The sequence below is a fragment of the Plecotus auritus genome, assembly GCF_963455305.1.
Source record: "Plecotus auritus genome assembly, chromosome: 1".
NCBI lineage: Eukaryota > Metazoa > Chordata > Mammalia > Chiroptera > Vespertilionidae > Plecotus > Plecotus auritus.
The window spans coordinates 224714778-224735758 of NC_137770.1; the positions used below are offsets into that span (position 1 = coordinate 224714778).

The 20981-nt window shown below is 44.3% G+C and overlaps 1 protein-coding gene across 1 annotated transcript in view; it reads right to left on the minus strand.

The window, feature by feature from the left end:
- Positions 1–20049, minus strand: part of PGM2 (phosphoglucomutase 2) — a 34396-nt gene extending 14347 nt beyond the window's left edge. Inside the window, exons 1-6 of the mRNA XM_080651243.1 lie at positions 19931–20049; positions 14242–14409; positions 9108–9214; positions 4257–4341; positions 1942–2025; positions 1619–1812 (exon numbers count right to left, since the gene is read on the minus strand). Coding sequence (XP_080507369.1) covers positions 1619–1812; positions 1942–2025; positions 4257–4341; positions 9108–9214; positions 14242–14409; positions 19931–20020 — 728 coding nt within the window. The 5' untranslated portion in view covers positions 20021–20049. The remainder of the gene's footprint in view (positions 1–1618; positions 1813–1941; positions 2026–4256; positions 4342–9107; positions 9215–14241; positions 14410–19930) is intronic.
- Between the last annotated feature and the right edge of the window lie 932 nt (positions 20050–20981).

Consider the following 20981-nt stretch of genomic DNA (forward strand, 5'->3'; position numbering starts at 1 on the left):
GTTGTTTTTTTTAATCCTCACTGGAGACATGCTGAGAGAGAGGGAGAGGGAAAGAGACAGAGAGAGAGAGAGAGAGAGAGAGAGAGAGAGAGAGAGAGAGAGAGAGAAAGAAAGACATCAATGTGAGAGAGAGCCATCAATCAGTGCCTTCCGTACGTGCCCTGACCAGGGATTGAACCCACAACCTAGGGATGTGCCCTGACCAGGAATCGAACTGGCAACCTTTAGGTGCACAGGACGACACTCAACCGACTGAGCCACTCCAGACTGGCAGAAAAACTCAGTCTTTGTGAAGCTGACTCAGAGGGACAGAAGGAAGGCTCAAAAAAGTGTTTTACTTGTTCCCAACATTTAACAATTAGGAGATTTCACAAAGAAAATCTTGGTTTCCAGTTTCTTTTAGGGAGAAAAAGTCAGATGGCCTGGCAACTCTGGATGATGTTTGCACATGGTAACGCCCAGCTGGCAACTCGGGATGACATGTTTGCACATGGTAACGCCCAGCTGGCACGGCTGCTCCTTCATATGCAACCGAAGTTTCACACACAGGCTACACAGGAGCCTCCACTCCCAGGTGGTCCAATAACTACAATATTAGACACAACCTAGAAATTTCACTTCTTGAAAACCAGTGGTTTCTTGCTAGGAGGACAACGAGGAGCGGTGGACCCACAGTAAATTACAGAAGTTCAGCTCGTCTGCTTCTTATTTCATGGTCATTACTGAGTCTGTGTCACTGGGTTAAATAAACGGGCACAGCAGACATCACAAAAACAAGGGTCAGGACCAGCAGGGGGTAATAGAGAAGGTATCCATGACAAATTAACTGGAGAGAAAAGGCATCGCACAAACAACACGCACAGTATATTCCTATTGCTGGTTTTGAAATATACTGCACGTATGTATGCTTGCATATGCACGAAAAATTTCTGGAAACATGAAAAAAAGTCAGTGTTTCCTACTCAACACCTTTCAACAAGTTTTATGTATACATATACTAGTGTACACATACACACACATACACTCACACACACATATGAATCGACAGCAGAGGTCAGCAAAGTGGCCTATGGACCACCCACCTGCCACTGAGCCAAACCAGCGAGGGCTGCTTTTGCAAACAAACTTATTTTTTGGAACACAGCGAGGTTTGCGCTCATTCACTTACATATCATCTACAGCTGCTTTCCCACGACAGGTGTGACAGTCTATATGGCTTGCAAAGCCAAAAATATTCACTATCTGCCTTTTTTTTAAAAATATATTTTTATTGATTTTTTACAGAGAGGAAGGGAGAGGGAGAGTTAGAAACATCAGTGAGAGAGAAACATCGACCAGCTGCCTCCTGCACACCCCCCACTGGTGATGTGCCCGCAACCAAGGTACATGCCCTTGAGCGGAATCGAACCTGGGATCCTTCAGTCTGCAGGCCAACGCTCTATCCACTGAGCCAAACCGGTCAGAGCTCACTAGCTGCCTTTTTAAGGAAAGTTACCAATCCCCAATCCACAGCCTCTAAAACCAGATGCAGCTACAGTTTATGTATCAGGTGAAGTGAGGGAACCTGGCTGAATCACACTAACTGAACTCACCTGAGGTGAGTGTGCAATCCACTTACCTGTGAAAACAGTATTTTCTAAGGTCTTCAAAGTAGTCCTTAGTGACGGAAGCACTTGGGTCGTGAAGGAGCGGACTGCCGTTAAGTAAGGAATCATCCCAAGCTTGAGGCCACGGCTCCAGGTTCTCTTCAATAGCTTGAGCAATCCCTTTGTCGTGCGGGTAGGTGATCTGAGCCCCGTTATCCCAGTAGACCTGAGAACGCAGGAACACATCCAGACAGGATGTGGTTAATGGAAACGCATCCATTCCCTGTGCTCCCAAGCTGTAGAGGGTTAGGGTTCGTCGAGAAAGACATACATGTGGACAGAAAAATAAAAGTACCTTATAACCATCGTCTTGCTTCGGATTGTGGGAGGCAGTTATCATGATCCCAGCACAAAGTTTCAAATGCAGCACTGTGTAGGGCTGTCACGGCAGGAAACAAGAGCAGTTTTAAACACACACATTAGGTATATGTAAAATGTCTATTCTATATTGTTTGTACCAAGTTGTTCCCTTTTAATAAACATCCTATATAATAAAAGCCTAATATGCAAATTGACCAAACAGCAGAATGACCAGTGGAACGACTAGTCACTATGATGTTCACTGACCACCAGGGGGCAGATGCTCAATGCAGGAGATGCCCCCAGACTGCAGGCCCCAGGCCAGCTAAGGCGGGTGCCAGCGGGGATCACCCCGATCGCCCCGCCAGTTGCCCCACAGATCGGCCCTGATTGCTGGCCAGCCTTAGGGACCCTACCCATGCACAAATTTTGTGCACCGGGCCTCTAGTAATATATAAATATCATAACCTGTCATTCAGTATTTTCATGCCACACCCAACAGTATACTCTTATTACCCTTAGAACTAACGCACTGCTCAAAATTCTGGGACATGTACCCTAATAAGGAGAATATTTTCCTAGGTGCCTTCTTCTCATTATCTTCTACTTGGTAGAACTAGAAAACTCTCCAAACCATAAGATGGTCTAATCTTCCATTTCACATTCTTTTAAGCCTTCTTCTTGGGACAGAAGCGTATAGATCCAGTTTATTTCCTCTCACTGTTTTCTCTTCTCTTCTTTGCCCCTACATGCATTTAAGGAAAAAAGTATACCTTGCTCATTTATCTTCACTCCAGAATAAAAGCTCCCTCTCTTGTATTTCTACTTGGCTCCTATCTTTACAAGACTACTTCTCAAAATGGGGAAAGGGGCATGTCCCCTCTGTGGCCGCACACGAGATTTACCGTATAGGACACAGGGCATCAAGTCATGCACAGGCAACCCAAGATCTAACCGCGTGTCCCTCCACCCTCCCATTAAGTGGCTATTTGTCCCCTTAGGAGTTATCTCACATCTGCCATGTGTCCTGGAGGAAAGTAAAGGGAGAACCACTCCATGGAGTGGGAAGTGATCATGAGACACTCATTTAATTCATGTCTGATATAAAAATATGCTATTGCCCTGGCCAGTTTTCTCAATGGTTAGAGCATTGGCCCAAGGACCAAAGGGTCACAGTTTTGGTTCCTGGGTCAAGGGCATGTACCTGGGTTGCAGGTTACCTCCACTCTGGTCACGGAGCATGTGGAAGGCAACCAATCGATGTTTCTCTCACATCGATATTTCTCTCTCTCTCCATCTCTCCCACTTTCTTTCTCCCTCCCTTCCATTCTCTCCAAAAATCAATGGAAAAAACATATCCTCGGGTGAGGACTAATAATAATAATAGTAATGATAATAATTGCTATAAACACTTACATAGTACAGAAAACCAAAGATGCTCAAAAACATTGCAATTTTTCCATCAAACAACAAAACCGGAACCATATTTGAATGTGACATTGAGTGTCCCCTGGGTTATTTATAGTCTCGAAGGTGCTGCATCTACCTGTCAGTGCGCTAGAGACAGTAAACACAAACCAACGGGCATTACTTCTCCTATATCCATCCACTTTCATTTCTACTTAATGTAAGCAACTGTATTCAGATCATGTTTTTGGCTTAATTTCTAAGAAAATATATTCTTAGCATCTGGCTCCACTCATAAAAGTTCTACCTACTTAAAAACAACAGCTGCCACAGTCCCTATGGTCCTTTTCTTCAGATTCTGCTACATAAAGTATTTAATAAAAATCTTACTAAAACATACCAAGCATGCTTTCAGTACTGGCCATGAATACTATTTAGAATGTACATTTGCATAAAAAGTTGGTGCACCAACTTGTCAAAAATATTCATGGTAAGTGTGGCTGAAGGTGAATTCAGATTTAGATATGAGAGGTTTTCTAACTAATAGCTGGGAAAAACAACTACAGGCCAAATTAAAAAAAAAAAAAAAAAGCACACACACACACACACACACACACACACCAAAGACATTTTGCTAACAAGCTAAAATATCATCTGAATACAAGCAAAAGGAAAACTGCACTTAAAAATATCAATTCTGAAAAATCAAAAGTTGAACATCAGAGACATATTACTAGGATGTAGGAGAAACATTCCTGGGGAGAGAAAGGACACCCAATAAATGCCAGGCGTTCTCCTGTCATTCAAATACCTGATTCCCAATAGCACTAAAGCCTGTAAAATCCAGCCGTGTCCTATCCCCAGCCCTGTGACAGGAAATTATAAAATGAACTAGCTACTTACCACAAAAGGGGTTGGGGTTATATCAGAAAACAGGTACACAGGGATCCCCTGAGTGATAAACGTGGTTGCAGCAAGTCGGGCAAATCTGGAAACGCAACGAGACGGGGGAGAAAAAAGAGGAGTGGTCAGGACCGTAGGTGACAGTGAAGAAACAAATGAATGCCTGACAGTGAAGAAACAAATGAATGCCTGGCCACTTCTCTAGATTGAGTATAGCAGCCAGATCAAGGAAAAACTTCATATACTTCCATTGGCATAGAATACTAAAGCTGGAGGAACCTTGGGAGTCACCTCATTTTATTTGTATACCCGTTTCACAGAAATGGGACGAAAGCTGAGAAAGGCCAGGTAACGTGTCCCACGTCCAACAGACACTTAGCAGCTGAGCCAGGCCTACATCCGAGTCTTTCGACTCCTGGTCTATCTCAGTGGTTCTTGGCCAAGAGAGGTTCTGCCCCCATGGGGATTCTGAAATGTCTGAGGCACTTTTGATTGTCACTGGAAGTAGGAGTAAGGTTCTACTGGGTGTTAGTGGGTATAAGTAAGGGATGCCACTAAACACCCTGCAGGGCAGTCCCCCACAACAGAATTATCTGGCCCAGCATGAAGTCGCATGTCAATAGTGCAGAGACTGAGAAACTCTAATGTAGAGCTACCACAATCCAGTATAGACCATGCAGACTAGCATTTGATTACATTACTTCAGTGGTCGGCAAACTGCGGCTCGTGAGCCACATGCGGCTCGTGAGCCTTGGTTTGCCGCTCTGTTGACTAATGAGTTTGCCGACCACTGACCTAGACTCTCAATTCCAATAATTACAGGCTGTTGTTGTTCCTTGTGATTAAGACCCTATCCCAGAGGTCAGCAAACTCATTAGTCAACAGAGCGGCAAACCGCAGCTTGTGAGCCGCAGTTTGCCAACCACTGTGTTACCTTATTGGCATATGTGTGTGTGTCATATATATGTATGTGACATCTTACCTAATAATAGAGAAACATGTAAATTGACCATACCTCCGCTATGCCCACAGCCAATCAGAGTATGCAAATTAACCCAACAAAGATGGTGGTTAATTTGCATACATACCTGGGTCCCGGGAACCTCCTCGGCACCCAGGTCACTCCCAGCCAGCCATCGGGCAGAGACTTTAGGCTTGGGAAGGGGCCGAGCCTGGGATCAGAGGGAAGGGGAAAAATCAATGGAAACATATCCTCAGGTGAGGATAAAAAGAAAAATAAAGAAAGAAATGTCATATCCTATGAAAGACACATCTTAAAAATGCCTAAAGAAAGTTGTCATTTTTTCATGGTGAAGGGACTGGAGTCCATGTTGATGAAAATACCTTGGCGGCTGCGGTGGTTGGAGGTGGCTGCAGCAGCAGGGTGATGGGGCTGGCGCCTTCCCCTGATCAGCCCGGTCACCTCCCGCAGAGGGAGGCCAGATTGTAGCTTAGATCCGCTCCCAACAGGGAGCGGGCTTAAGCCATCAGTAGGACATCCCCTGGGGGCTCCCAGTATGTGAGAGGGGGCAGGTGAGGGACCCCTCCCCAGTGCACGAATTTCGTGCACCAGGCCCCTAGTATATATATATATGACATATACACATCTTAGCTTCATTCAGCCCTTAAAAGACTTAAGTGCTACTGACATTTTTCTTATCTTTTACAGCTACTGGCTTAGGTTAGGACACAGGGCATCAAGTCTTTATTCATGCTTCTAGTAAAATACTCTACTACAATAAATGAGCAATTTACTTCTAGTGAACAACATTCTACGTTACAGAATTAACCCGATCATTCATTCTCTTCCCAAATTCCGGGAGCTGGCTGGGGCACAAGAGACCTCTGCACTTTTTTAACAGTGACAATTCCTAAGATCAAGAGTAATACAGAATGATTTTGACAGGAAAAGAAGGTCTCTTCATAGGAGAGAGTTGTAAAAATAGCAAAATTCATCAAAAACAAGTTTAATAAAAATCTGAATTAAATCTAAACTGTATTTCCTAGAATGAATGGCAAGGAAGTCACTATCATCCTCAGGAAACATTAAGACTGATTTTAAAGGCACCTTCTTAATTAAGTTGGCAAAGGAGACACTCAACACACAGAGTGAACAAAAGTAGGCTTACCATTGTATGTGAAACACAGAGTGTATTCTTGTATTATTATTTATTAATTATTGCATTCTTTTCCATCCGAACCACTGTAAACCTACTTTTCCCACCCTGTATAAATGATTATATATATACTAGAGGCCCAGTGCATGAAAAGTCATGCACTGGAGGGGGTTCCCTCAGCCCAGCCTGCCCCCTCTCACAGTCTGGGAGCCCTCAGGGGTGGGAGGCAACCCAGCGATCAGGGCAAGGCGACGCCCCCAACACACCTCTGCTGCTGCCACTGCTGGCAGTGCAAGCCTCGGCCGGTCCTGGTTACCTGAGCCTCGGGCAGCCCTGGGCAGCTGGGCAGCCACCATCCGAGGCTTGCCTGCACCTCAGGCCGGCCCTGGGTGGCTGGGGGGCTGAGGGGACTGGGGGACTCCTGAGGCAGGTGCCTCGGCAGGGCTGAGGGGACTGGGCACTGCCATCTTGTGGCTGTGGGTGCCGCCATCTTTGAGGGCGTGGCAGTCAATTAGCAAATTCCCTCCTTATTGGCTGTGGGCACTGCCATCTTTGAGGGCATGGCAGTCAATTAGCATATTCCCTCCTTATTGGCTGTGGGCACTACCATTTTTGCAATGGCATGAGGGTCAATTAGCATATTCCCTCTTTATTAGATAGGATATGAACTAAGTAACAAATGTGCACACAAAAATTCAATGTGTTTTCTACATATGCTTAACAGTTACAGCATATATTCCCCACCCAATATTTAAAGTTGAAGATTAAAGAATGAATAAACATTTCCTTGGGTAAAATTCTGAGACTACCATAGTACCCAACTCATTAAGAAGATTCCATTGACTGATCATGAATGCTTTCCCATGTTTAATATTGAGGCTACAATCTCTAAATGCTTGCATGTTGTAGATGATAGCCCTGAGCTCCACTCCATCCCATCCTATCCCATCCCATCGCATCCCATCCCACTCTGAAACCTGAACCATAAACTTAAATAGAATTAATAACATCAGTTACTTCTTGGAAATAATGTGGTTCCAAGGCCAGAGCAAGAAATACCTGTACTTTAATGGACAATGTTACCGTATCTAAAGGATGTGTCAACCAGAAACAGGATAGTCAGTCTGAAATGAAGAAATCTGAGAAGCCCAACAAGCAGAATTGGCCTCATATACTGTACCTGCTCTGGCCGGGGGATCTGACCTGCCCCTGGGGTCAGTAAAGCATGCGTATGATCTAATTCTAATGGAACGCTCGTGAACTGAAAAGTGACAAACTGCTATTCTGGTTTGTATAACATCACTCTCTGGAAAATGTAATCCATGTACATCTGTTCCTGAGAGCTACAACTTCTCTCTTGCTTCGTTGGAAAAAAAATCACTTTTTGAGCCTGCAATTGAAGATCAAAAACCTTAGGTCATCCTGAGTTCAATCTGGGGACTGATGTCATTGAGTCCGTGGCCCTGACCATGTTCCCTCCCTCACAGCCACACATTTGTTCCGTTAATGCTTCTCTCTTAGGCTACAAGTTCCTGAAAGGCAAAGATTAGGATTCTGACCTCAAACCGCACTGCAGAGTTCATGAGAATTTCATTAATATTAAGTATTTGTGTGTTCTTCCAATCTAAGAAACTATTAATACTTATACTCTGAAGTGATAAAAAATTCTTAATAGGGGAAGTATTTAAGTTTAAAAAAAAATTAGTCACATTGCATGATTAAGAGCAGGGATTGGCAATTACAGCTCATTTTGTAAATAGGGTTTTACTGGAACACTGGCATGCCCATTCAGTTATGTGCTGTCCATGGCTATTTTTGTGCTACATGGCAGAATCCATAGTTGTGAAAGAGAGTGTACGACCCACAAGGTATAAGATGTTTACTATTTGCCCTTTAGAGAAAAAGTTTGCCAACTCCTGGTGCCAGCCTCCTTATGCTTAAATTGTGGCTTCTTCTTTCACTTTATGATCTTAGAGCAAAGAGATAAAAGTACATGCCTTAAAGGTTGTTGTGAGGATTAAATGAGTAATACTTAAGTGCCTAGCTCACATTCAGCAGTCAAATGATGGCTGTCCTATCATCACTACTACCATCATCATCACCACCATCACACTCATCATCATGACCATCATCATCATCATCATCGTCGCCATCATCATAATGACCACCACCATTATCACCACCATCATCACCGTTATCATCATCTTCCTATAGCTACATAACAGAGACTCCCATTGGTCTGGGAATGTTATAAGAATAAAGCTTGAAATGGGCATGCAAGAATGGAAGGAGATCATGAAGCTGATGAGTAGTAGAAGAAAAAATTACATAATAATAAGAAAGTGAGGAGAAATAAGGTTGCCACTTTAAAAAAATTCATTCAGACAGGTATTAAATTCTAAATTGTCAAAATAATTTCATTTTCTTAACCCAAATGTAAAACCAGAATTCTTAAAAGTGGCAAACAGAATTTACCCATCATTTTTGTAGTTAAGCAATATAGCTGACATATGTTTTTTAAAGGCAAGCTATTGAAATGATGATTAAAAATAAAACCACAGAATCACTACAAAGAAATATTTTCACAAATATTTTGTTTTTGTTTTTTGTTTGTAAAATGTTGGGTATACAGTCAACCCTGTGATATTCTCCAATAAGAGAGGATTGTGTCAGCAGAGTCTTGCTTCATCAGACTCAGCCTTCGTAGTCCTCCAGCATAAACATCTTTAAATACCTTCTGCTGCTGCTTCCACTCGCTGGGTGAGCTCGAGCATCAAAGCTGACCACGACACCTCTTTGCTTAAGGTCACTGAATTGTTTTTCCAGGTATCTGCAAAATCCCTAAAAAAAATCCCATAGATTAAAAGAGTATATATATTTTAACATATCATATGTGTATGATAACATGGTCAATTTTTCTTTATTTCCACAAGAGAGCATTGTAGCAGAGAGGGAAGAAATCCCTCAGTAATTAAAGAAACTGAACAATGGGAAAACAAAACCTTTATTTATGGTTGATCTATATGCTGACACTTAATATCTAATATCACTAGCCCTAGATCAACTTTGCCAAGAAGTCCCATTTTTCGGATGGGAAAGCTAAGGCTAGGAGATGCTCAGTGACTTGCCCAGGTACAAGAGTAGCAGAGCCTGGATTTGCTCCCCAGGTCTGGTTAGAGATGTTCAGTGCTGCATTAAAAGCACACAGTGTCTATGCGTGTGGACTCCACTCTGCCACCTACAAGCAAATGACAAGTTCCTTAATCTCTTGGCGCCTCAGTTTCCTTTTCTGTGAAACAAGAATAAGAATAGTACCTATCTCTACGGGCTGTTGTAAGGATTAAACGAGTTAAAACATGCCAAGTGCTGAGAATCTAACACCAAGAAAGCACTACATGTAGCTGTTAGAAGCACTATTTTTATTGTTATTTTCCTTTAAAGCCTACATTCCTTCTTTTACTTTAGTTCTAAGTGCCTGAGGACAGGGGAGTGTTTCAGATATTTCTGCCTGCTCTGTACCAGCAGCAAGTCAAAGGAACTCAATACATTTGATGAGATTTTGACAAATGACTAATCTAAGCGTGTTTGTTTATGACATTGCTTTTAATTAGGTAGAGGTCTTAAGGAGGCCATCTCAGTCCAAACACATGACATAGCCAATTATACAAATAAAAAGTATGCAGGTATGCAGGCTCGTACACTTGCCTAGAAATGATAAAACACACAATTCCTGTATCCCAGTGGGTGCAATAACATCACTTCAATCTGAGATACGAAAGATCACAAAACAGTGACCTTTGAATTCAACAGGTTCAGAATATTGGATAAAAAACAGGTCTTATCAGCGAACAAAGGTTGATCGGGTAATAATAATGGTTCATATCACTGATTTCACTTTGGCCAAAGGAAGTAATTTTTGGGAGGGAGGATATTCCCGGCTTTGTTGCCAGAGCATCGCCCATCTAGAACGCCTTTAGTTTTTCCCAGATAAAAACATTACGTTGGGCATACATTCTGAGGTTGAGTGATACGAAGGAAGAAGGACACGTGTGTTGGTTTTATGGGTTCTCCAGAAAGAACTGATGCTCACATTCCAAAGCTTACAACAGGGACAGCACCCTCTCCCCATCCCTGGTCAACTGCTATGCTGTGATCCCAAAGTTCTAGGAGGCAAAAAGCCTTGGTCCCAAAATCCTCACATCTCCAAACTGCTTAGAGACTCTGAAGCCTGCTGAGATTGAGGACCTGAGAGCATGGCTAAGAAAAGCCTCAGTGCGGGATGAAGGAGGTTTCCAAATTGAAATGTTACCCAGGACACAAGAAATAAACTTTGTCTGGCTTCAAAGGGTCCAACTGTGACTAATATGAAAAAGCTAAGAAAGACAGACTTTTGACTCAAAATAGTGAAACCATCCTTTAATGACAACCATTCTCCAAAGACAGAATGGCTATTTCAGAAGACCGCGAGTTCCCCATCATTCATGTCCCACGGCTCAGTTAAGTAACCTAAGAGGAAATTACAACCTCGATGAATGAGGCAAACAATAGAAAAATTTCCCTCCAGTCTCTGTCCTGTTTCCCATGGGGGTGTTCCTGACTCACATATATATGCTTCTTAAAACCAACCAGATGAATTTGAGGGCACCATGAAGAGAGCCCACACTAGAGACCAGCAGGCAGGGTGCGGAGGCCACAGGGAAAGCCAGCACATTCTGCCAGGTCACCTACCAAGGCTGGGAGTGGAAGCCTGTGGTGTCTGTCCTGGGAATCCTTGTCCCCTAATTTGGAAACCATTCCTAATGTTGTCTCAACTCTTAACATCCTTGTCTCCCGTAGTAAGTGTTCCAGTGTAGACTGGGTGACCACTTCGGAGTGGTGGGGACTGTGGGGATGTTATCCCAAGGGGCAGCTGATTATAAGAGACGACCTTTAAGGGCTATGCTTGCAACTTAGTGTTGTGGGCTTCTTAGCCATCACAGCGTCTAGTCCCAGGAGAGACCAATTCCTCTAGGGAAGAGGAGGTATGAGATAGGTCCTAAGACTTTTCTGGGGCTAGAATGCATAATTCCTAGAAACTAGATGGAGATGAATGCAGGAGAAAAGACTCTACACTGAGTGGCCAGATTATTATGATCTCTGAACGCATAATAATCTGGCCACTCAGAGTGTGTATGTGTGTGTATATACATACATTTATATATATATAATATATATATATATACATACATACATATATATATATATATATATATATATATATATATACACACATACACACAAACAAACACACACACACACACACACACACACATATTAGAGGCCCAGTGCATGAATTCATGCACGGGTGGGGTCCGGCCAGCCTGGCCAGGGGGAGGGGACATGGGCGGTTGGCTGGCCTGCCTGCTGGTCAAACTCCTGGTTAAGGGGACAATTTGCATATTAGCCTTTTATTATATAGGATATACACTGAGTGGCCAGATTATTATGCGTTCAGAGGTCATAATAATCTGGCCACTCAGTGTATGTTCAATGAGAAGCTCATAGAATCCCCTACCATTAGGCCTAACTGGAGGTGTGACCAATTGAATTTTCCAAAGTTCGCCACACCATTCCACATGCTTCTCTCATGTGACATTGATGTTCCTCCAATGAGACATGGGTGTCTACATACCCTCTCCTTCAATATGACCAGCCTTGTAAGACTCCCTTTTAACAAATACAACATGGTGGAAGTGAGTGATTGGGGGTGACTTTCAAGGCGAGGTTATTAGAGTCAGTACAGCCTCCCCCTGGCACACACTGTCTAGATGCTATCCCAAGCCCCATGCTGTAAGGAAGCCGAGGCCACAGGTAGTGGTCCAGCCCCAGCTAAGATCTCAGCCAAGAGTCAGCAAGAACTGCAGACCTGTGAGTGAGGGAGCTCTCAGGAGATTCCAGGCTCCTAGCTGGCCCAGGTGACGCCTGGGTAGCAGAGATTGGCTGTCCCCACTGAGCTCCACTCACACTGCAGATTTGTGAGCAAAATAAACTGTGTAAAATCACTGTTTGGGGCAATTTGTTCCACAGCCCTAGTAACTTGTCTTCTTAGGGTTTTGCTACAACGTGCCCAACTGCCTTTTATGCTGGGACGTACATGTAAGGTACACGCAGTCACCGTAGTCAATTTTTCCAGCCTTTTCTTCCTCAGAATTAAAGTGACCTTCATTCTAAGTGACCCTCAAGTCTAAGTAATTGAGGAGACAGAAGGATCGGTTCTCCTTCATTTCCCTCATAAGTAGCTCTTCTGTTTTGTCAGAGGCTTCATCTCTATTCCTAAAAGTTGGGTCTAGACCAGGGGTGGGCAAACTTTTTGACTCGAGGGCCACAATGGGTTCTTAAACTGGACCGGAGGGCCGGAACAAAAGCATGGATGGAGTGTTTGTGTGAACTAATATAAATTCAAAGTAAAGGAGCGGAGGGGAGAGCAAGAGAACCCTCTGCTCGCCAAAACCGGTTTGGCTCAGTGGATAGAGCGTCAGCCTGTGGACTGAAAGGTCCCAGGTTCGATTCCGGTCAAGGGCACGTAACTTGGTTGCGGGCACATCCCCAGTAGGGGGTGTGCAAGAGGCAGCTGATCGATGTTTCTCTCTCATCGATGTTTCTAACTCTCTATCCCTCTTCCTTCCTCTCTGTAAAAAATCAATAAAATATATTAAAAACAAACAAACAAACAAACAAAAAAACAACAACCCTGAAATGCTTTCATAATTATAAAAAAAAAAAAAAGAGAGAACCCTCTGCTCTTTCGGCTCCACGGGCCGGATAGAACAGCCGAACGGGCCGGATCCGGCCCGCGGGCTGTAGTTTGCCCACGGCTGGTCTAGACTCTGGCAGCAAAATTCACAAATGAAGGCAAGGGAACTCAGCAATAATTTCAACCCATACTGTACATTCAAACTAAATAGAATTGGCTCCCGGTGATTCTGGTAGTTCCAAAAACTTTTCAATGCTTGCACCTGTACAACCACAACAAAAAATTAGAAAGCCATAAAAGTCAGTCAGCTTAGTTGGTGAATTTGCACTGGAATGAAAGATCCATGAGTCTGTTTTAGTCATTATTATATTCCCAATGTCTGGCACACAGTAGGCACTCAATAAATCTCTGCTAAATGAATGAATGCGTAAGTGGCTGTATGAGTTTTAAAACAAGCACTGTGTCAACCAACTGCACAAGCCTTGCTTTATGGAGTAAAAGTGTGACTCCTTGTGCCTAGGCAAACCCACAAGACCTGGCCGTAACCAAAACAAATTACACTTGTTTTACAAAGGGAGCCTGGGGTTAAGTTACTCCAATGAGGAGGCTGTTAGACTGATGTGGCTTTAATGCCTTAGTGGCCTAAGTAAGCAAACGGAAACCTGTTAAGCAAACCAAAAGGTGAGCTTGTAAATGACTCAAGTTAAGAAATCAAAACCTGAGCTACAGAAGAAATGGTGTTTCCTTACCCCTTTCCCCATCTAGCTGAATTGCAGAGTTAAGTTCATGATTATGAAATAAAAACTAAACAGTTGTCTGTCAAAAACAAATAAAAACAAAGAAATCAAAACCGAAGGACAATCAACCACAAATAGCCACCGAGACTTCCCAAATAAGGTAACTGCTTGAGCTATAGCCAATCTATTCACTTCCTTGCTTTGCTTCTGCCTCTTCTCAATAAGTCTGTCTCCTAGCTCCTGTCAGTGGAGGCTTCTAACCATTTCCAGTAGTTTGGTATTACCCAATTTTAATAGATTTTTGCTCAGATAGACTTAAAAATGTTTATTATGCCTCAGTTTACCTTTTAACACTGGGGGTATGGTAAGAATAACTAAAACATATAAAAATGTGGTACCTGTGTAGTCTGGATGATGGTCAAGTCGTTCATTCGAGCGACTCCTGCTCCCATAGCAGCTCGAAGGCCCGCTGTCCCGAACTCCATGCGAGCCCCGAAACATTTCTGTAGCTCTTCTTTATTGCCTTCTGCAATTAGTTGTTTCACTGACTCCAAAGTTAAAGGATTCTGCAAAACACAAAAGTATACACCGGTATGGCCAGGGGAATAACAACGAAAAGTCTGAAATATAAAAAACCCCAAAACAATTCTACCCTGGGGGAGGAATATATCTATCTATCTATCTATCTATCTATCTATATATATATATATATATATTGCTGGAAGCAAATTCCAGTAGTTTGCATAATAAATGAAGATTTGCATATATTATTGCCTGCTGCCAGACAGCTGAGGGCAGTTCCCCCAATCTGATAATCTTTTTATTGTTTAACAAACTTTACCTTTGATGTACTGTATATCTGCTTTGCTAGAGGGCAAGATGTGTGGGGAAAAAAGCCCTATGTGCAGAGATTTGGAGAACTTATTTACTAAAGCTAAGCTCCATCTGTCTCCCCCACGTATTCCAAATTTATATTTCATGTCTAGTCTCTTTATTAATTTACACACAGCCCCTTTTCCAGATTCCTTGAACCCTTGTAGATGCTGAGAAACACCCGGCAATATATATAAAAGCCTAATATGTAAAGTGTCCCCTTGGAAGTTCGATCACTCGCTATGATGTGTGCTGACCATCAGGGGGCGGTGTGGAATGAAGGAAGGCCCCAGCTGGCAGCCGGCAGCTGCTAGGGACCCTACCTGTGCACAAATTTCATGCACTGGGCCTCTAGTATACCATATATAGGCTTTTCAGTATTTTAATGCTTTGGAAATATAAAGCCAGTTTTTTTAAAAATTAAGAGTGATATTGTGGTTAATAAGAAATATATATTTAGTGTTAGAATAGAAATATACAGTATTTAGTCTTTCCCTTTATAATGTAAGTATTATTTTCTTTCCTACCACAGCAAGCAATTTGGGAAAAATGGAATGAACTTATAGGTTTTGGAGTCAAACACCCAGAATGCAATCTTAGTCACACCACCACTCACCAAGTCTATTCACTTGGGCAAACAGTCTAGAATGTTCCTTACAAAATGGTTTTGAGGTGGTTTACATCGAATTCATTAAATTAATGTAAAACATCTTTCTCTGCCTGACACTTAGTTGTAATCAAATGTTCCTTTTCTTCCCTAATATCTTCAAATTTTTCCAGCGAGTGAAAGATTATACAATTCAAATCAAAACCTTATTTTTATAGTATTATAACTTGAACAATGATTTCACATACCTGGTCAAATTTGAATCTTGTAATGACTTCAAGAAGCAGACAAATAACAAAACCCCCATTTTACAGATGGAGACATCTCAGAGATTAATAGACTTGCTTAAACTGCATGATAAGCAAGAATTTTGTGCTTTTTCTATTACATCCACTGCTTCAAATAGACATTCACACGAATCAGTTCATTCATCTTACACTGCCCTGTTTTCTTTGTACAATAGTTTCAGGAAGTGTTAAGTGGCAATCACATTAATTCCGTATCAGACATTTTAAATGATGAATTCACAAGAATAATGGAGTAAGTACTTTATTCCTATTTTACAGTCATCATCTCACTAGATAAACATACAGGCAAGATGTGGCCACATAATTAAACTTTGAAATGCTATTGCAATAAACCCTTGGCCTTCTGGAATTAAGCCCACATTTCCAGATTATGCCAGATTTGCAAGGAATGCAGTAAAAGCCCATCTTTTGGGCTAAAAGCAGTAACACTGATCACAAAGCACAATCTGACCAATCAGATCGGCAGATGCCTCAACGAAGGGCTCGGGTGTGGAATATAAAAGAGGTTCAATCAATATTTGCCAAGCCAATGAGAAAATAGAAACTTCAAGGCCACACCCAATATCTGGTGATTCTCAGTACCAATGTGGAAAATCCAAATCGGCCTTTCGTATCCATCAAAGACCAACAGCCTGAGAGAAACCAAATGAGGCCGAGAGATAAGAATGAAAAGTCAAGAGGGCAACAGAGCTGAGAATCAGCCGTGGGAGTGACCAAAGCTGACAGCAGCTGAAGAACAGGGTGAAGGCTAAGTGGAAATGCAGGGTGACCTGCCACCCTGGGGGGCTCAGACTTTTAGAGAGCTGCAATGCTTTTAGCTAGCAGGAAGTTCCCTCTTGCTGCCTGTCTCCAGCCAAAGGAGAAACTGGAAGAGGAAAGAACAGAAGTGGCAGAAATTAAAAAATGAAAAGGACAACATCCCCTCATTTCTACCCAGGGAGGTACCCTCTCTCTATACTGGGGGTGGGGAACTTTTTTCTGTCAAGGCCATTTGGATATTTATAACATCATTCACAGGCCAGACCAAATTATCAACTTAAAAATTAGCCTGCTATATTTGGTCAAACATTTAATTAACTCATCCCTAATGCCTGGCAGGGCCAGACCAAGTGACTTCTCAGGCCTTATATGGCCCAGGGGTTGGACGTTCCCCACCCTTGCTCATTCCTGCTTTTACCATATGTTCCGGTTATTTTAAGCTTTATGTGTTATTTGGTATCACTTGGTACGTTATTTTTGGGGCCTGAGATGCTGAAAATATTTTCCATGTACCTTAATGGTGATTGCTCCTTTGCTTTCCGGCCTTCGAGCTTACCAAAGATTTCACAGGAAACCCCTACTTTTTGGAGAGCAGGAGGGGAGTGGGGGAAAACCTGTATCTACTCTGCATCTGCACAGTGACAACATTTTGTGGAAATTGGATGTTTATTTCTTCAAAGGGAAAGTTTTATGGAACAATTCATTACCAGCTAAGAGATTTCTACAAACAGCAAGTTATCAGAAATGGACACATTTTCCTGCCCTAAAGAATGGCAAGGCTGTCTTTCCAGGAAAAGGAAAACCACCCAGTTGCCAAGAGCATCCAGAAACAGGATGTGCCTTTCATGTCCGGGGGCCGGGGCAGAGGGAGCGGGAGGCCTGGTCCTGCAGACAGGACCGCCATCTTCCCCACTTACTCAACAACTACTTGAGGTGCAGGTGCTCCCTGCTTTTCGAAAGTTTGTTACGAAAGACCTGTGAGTGCCTGTTTTTGCTAATTGAAAAAAGAAAAGAAACCCAAAGAGGATGTTCGCCTTTATGAAAAAAGGCGAAAAGTGAAAGCGGCCGTCAGCATTTGTTTGGTAGCAGCTGTGACAGAGGCAGCAGCACCGGAGCAGCGACAGTGGCCCCGCCAAGCTCCTCCAGGGAACGACTCTCAGCATCTCAGCCTCCGGCCGCCAGGGCTGTGAGCTGTGTCTGCAAGCACCTGTGCTTTATCTCTGTTTATCTGCACATCCCTCAGCGAGATGTGTCCTCAGGTACCAGAAAAGCCGAAGAGCTCATAGGGTGTGTTAGGCTTAGAGTAAAACTGAACGTAATGAAGCGTTTTGACCATGATGAATGAAATGAAGACCCTGCGTGTGTGCTGACCTTGCCTGCGTCCACCACTCACACTACCTGCAGGCAGAGAGAATCCTGAAAGCGGCCGCAGTTCCTATCAGTTCTGCTAGTAGCAGAGTGGTCCTTCCCTCAATGGATAAAACGGAAAGTCTGCTGCTTGATTGGATTGACAAGTGTACAGAGCGTGGTGTCTATTTACAATGTCATTCCTGCTTTTACCATATGTTCCGGTTATTTTAAGCTTTATGTGTTATTTGGTATCACTTGGTACGTTATTTTTGGGGCCTGAGATGCTGAAAATATTTTCCATGTACATTAATGGTGATTGCTCCTTTGCTTTCCGGCCTTTGAGCTTACCAGAGATTTCACAGGAAACCCCTACTTTTTGGAGAGCGGGGGGGGGGGGGGGGGGGGGAACCTGCATCTACTCTGCATCTGCACTGTGCAGGCCCTGCTATATGACTTGTTGGAGTCCAGTGCAAAATGAAAAACGGGACCCCTCATTCAACAATTGTTAAGAATTTCAAGACAGGACAGCAGAGTATTTAACCAAGTGCTGGGCCCTCCTAGGGGAAGGGGTTCTGTGCAAACCCCATCAGATCTCATGCCTTTGAAGTCAGCCCTGGAGACAGACATTAAACAAATAAACCTACAAATAAGTTTGTTTGTTTGTTTGTTTGTTTGACCAATCCCAGTAAGAGCTGTGAAGGAGAAGAACAGTCTGTGTAGGGAGCATATTAGGGAGAAATAATTTACCCTCAGGAGCCAGGGAAGGCCTCTCTACAGAAGCCAGTGTGGACGAAATGGGGCCACATACTAAACCAGACCAGCTCCGGGGAGGCCTGCGTGAGTGGAGGCCTTACAAACTCAGAGACCTAAAGTAACCACATAGGATGGTCTGAAACGAAAACTTTTTAACTAAAGCCATTTATGGTGGGTAGTCATGTCCTAGGCCAGTACCTTCCCTGACAAAGGTCAATCTTGACCTTAAAAAGCCTGTCTATTGTCTTTTTTTGCGTCTACCATAACATATCCTTGAAATGTCAAAGCAATTTTCCTTCCGGACACCTCAAACACAGGCACAGCTCTGCAGAGACCACAAATCCCCTCATTGTTACTGAATTAATTGTTGACTGTTAACTATCTTGTATCCACCTATGTAAAAGAAGTATGTGTCTATTATTTTTCTTTTTATCCAATCCCAGAGGTCTCCCAGCTTTGCTATCTCCCACCTCCTTAGTCTATCACCAATGGATTTCATGTAACCCACTTACTCCTCTTTTGATTGCAATGTATAAAATAAGGAGCAAAACTGCCTGCCACTCTCCCGAGCATTATCTCAATCCGTTGAGATTTTGCTTCCCGGCAATTGTTAACAGTTTGGCTCAAAGAAACTCACAAAAACTCTTCACAGGTTTGAATGTTTTTTCCCTTGACACCACATGTTAGTTCGGATTGGAAACATGAGTGACAACGTGAGAAACAAGTTCAGCAGAAGTGAGCAGCGCACACCCAAGAACACAAATAGCCGGCAGGAAGCAACAAGTCGGAAGTAGAGACTCCAGTTGGAGAGGAGAGAGGGAGGGAGGCATGTCTGAAGCTGGCTTCCCTCTTTGCTCCAGCATCTAAGAGAGGGAACAGAGCTAGGGTTGCTGTGTCCGAGGGATTCCCTCCCATCAGAGACCTAAGAAAGATGCCTGAAGTCAAGCGGGCCCAACTGGGCGGACCCATGTTTGCAACAAAAGCACCTGGGAGATGTGGATGGGAATGCTGGTCTGCGAAGTTCCCAGGAGCCAAAGGAACCGGCGGGACGGAACGATTCTGGGTGGTGGGGGATGCACACCCACAGCAGAGGACGAGCGGGCGGTCGGAGGGTCAGGGGCGCGTGCAGTCCTCAATTAGACAAGCCCCTGAGCCGGCCGGGTTCGGGGCCCCCCGCTCTCTCCCTGACTCTCGATCTTGCAGCCCCGGACCGGCGGCAGGCTGGTTTGGTCCTGAGCCAACCTTTTCCGGACAAACTCCGCATGTGCAACACGCCGGCCGGACCAGAGGAGGCCTGGCCGCCGCTGCGTCCTCCTCGCCCGTCTCCCCGAGGGAGGAGAGGCAGGGCAGGCAGGGCAGGCATCGGCACTCGCCTGGGGAGCAGACAGAGGACCCTACACCTCCTCCGGGCGCTCCCAGCCCCCTGGCGCCTCTCACCTTGTCCCACCGTAGCCACCGGGCTGTCTCCTGGTCCAGCAGGCTGTCCGTGCCGGGGTCACTGCCTCCCGGAGCTGCGGGTGCCGCCATCCCCACGCAGCAACCACCGACAGCGATCTCGCCCTTCCGCTGGGCGGGGAGGGCGGAGGCGGGGCGGGGCGGGCGGAGGCGGGGCGGGGAGAGGCGGAGGCGGGGCGGGGCGGGGCGGGGCGAGGCGGAGGCGGGGCGGGGACAGGCGGAGGCGGGGCGGGGACAGGCGGAGGCGGGGCGGGGACAGGCACCGGGGAGCCAGAGAGGCCGCAGGACAACGACTGCGCTCCACCGTGAGCACGCCCCTTGCAGTTCACCCGCGCGCCTCTAGGGTAGTGGGCGGGGTAAAAGGATGGGGTGGGGGTGCGAGTGCTGAGTCCTGTCCATCATCTCTGAAAAGGTCCTTAGGTCACCCCCGTTCATAAGACACTTTTCACTGAGTTCCTACTATGCGCCAGGCACCGGGCCAGGTGTGGAATCCAAGGATGGGTAAACTCAGGACCCTAAAATTTAAAGGGAAGTCTGAAGGTTAAGAATAACCAAGAAAATTATTGTAAAAGAACAAAATGGGAGCATAAAATAGGCGATGGAACAGAATGGAGAGTCTAAAAACAAAACTATACGTGTGCAGCTTATTGATTTCTGAACAAGGGGACGGGACTTTTTCCCCCAATGAGTGGTACAGGGTCCACTGTATAGCCATACAGGAAAAAGAAAAAGGAAATGTGAGCCCCTAGGTCAGATCACATGCAACTATGTATTCCAGGCTAATTGCAGATGTAAGTGTGGAAGGCAATGTGAAACGGCTAGAAACTAGGAGAGGAGTCCATCTTCAGGACCTTGGGATCACTAAGATGTAGAGGATAGGCATGCAGTGAGCATGAAAAGTCAAGTGCAAGCATGTTTCTAGCAACATCATTTATACTAGCCCCCAACTAGAAACAACCCAAATGCCCATCAACAATGCAATGAATAAATACATTGTGGAATAGTCATGCAGTGATATAAACAAATTATAGAG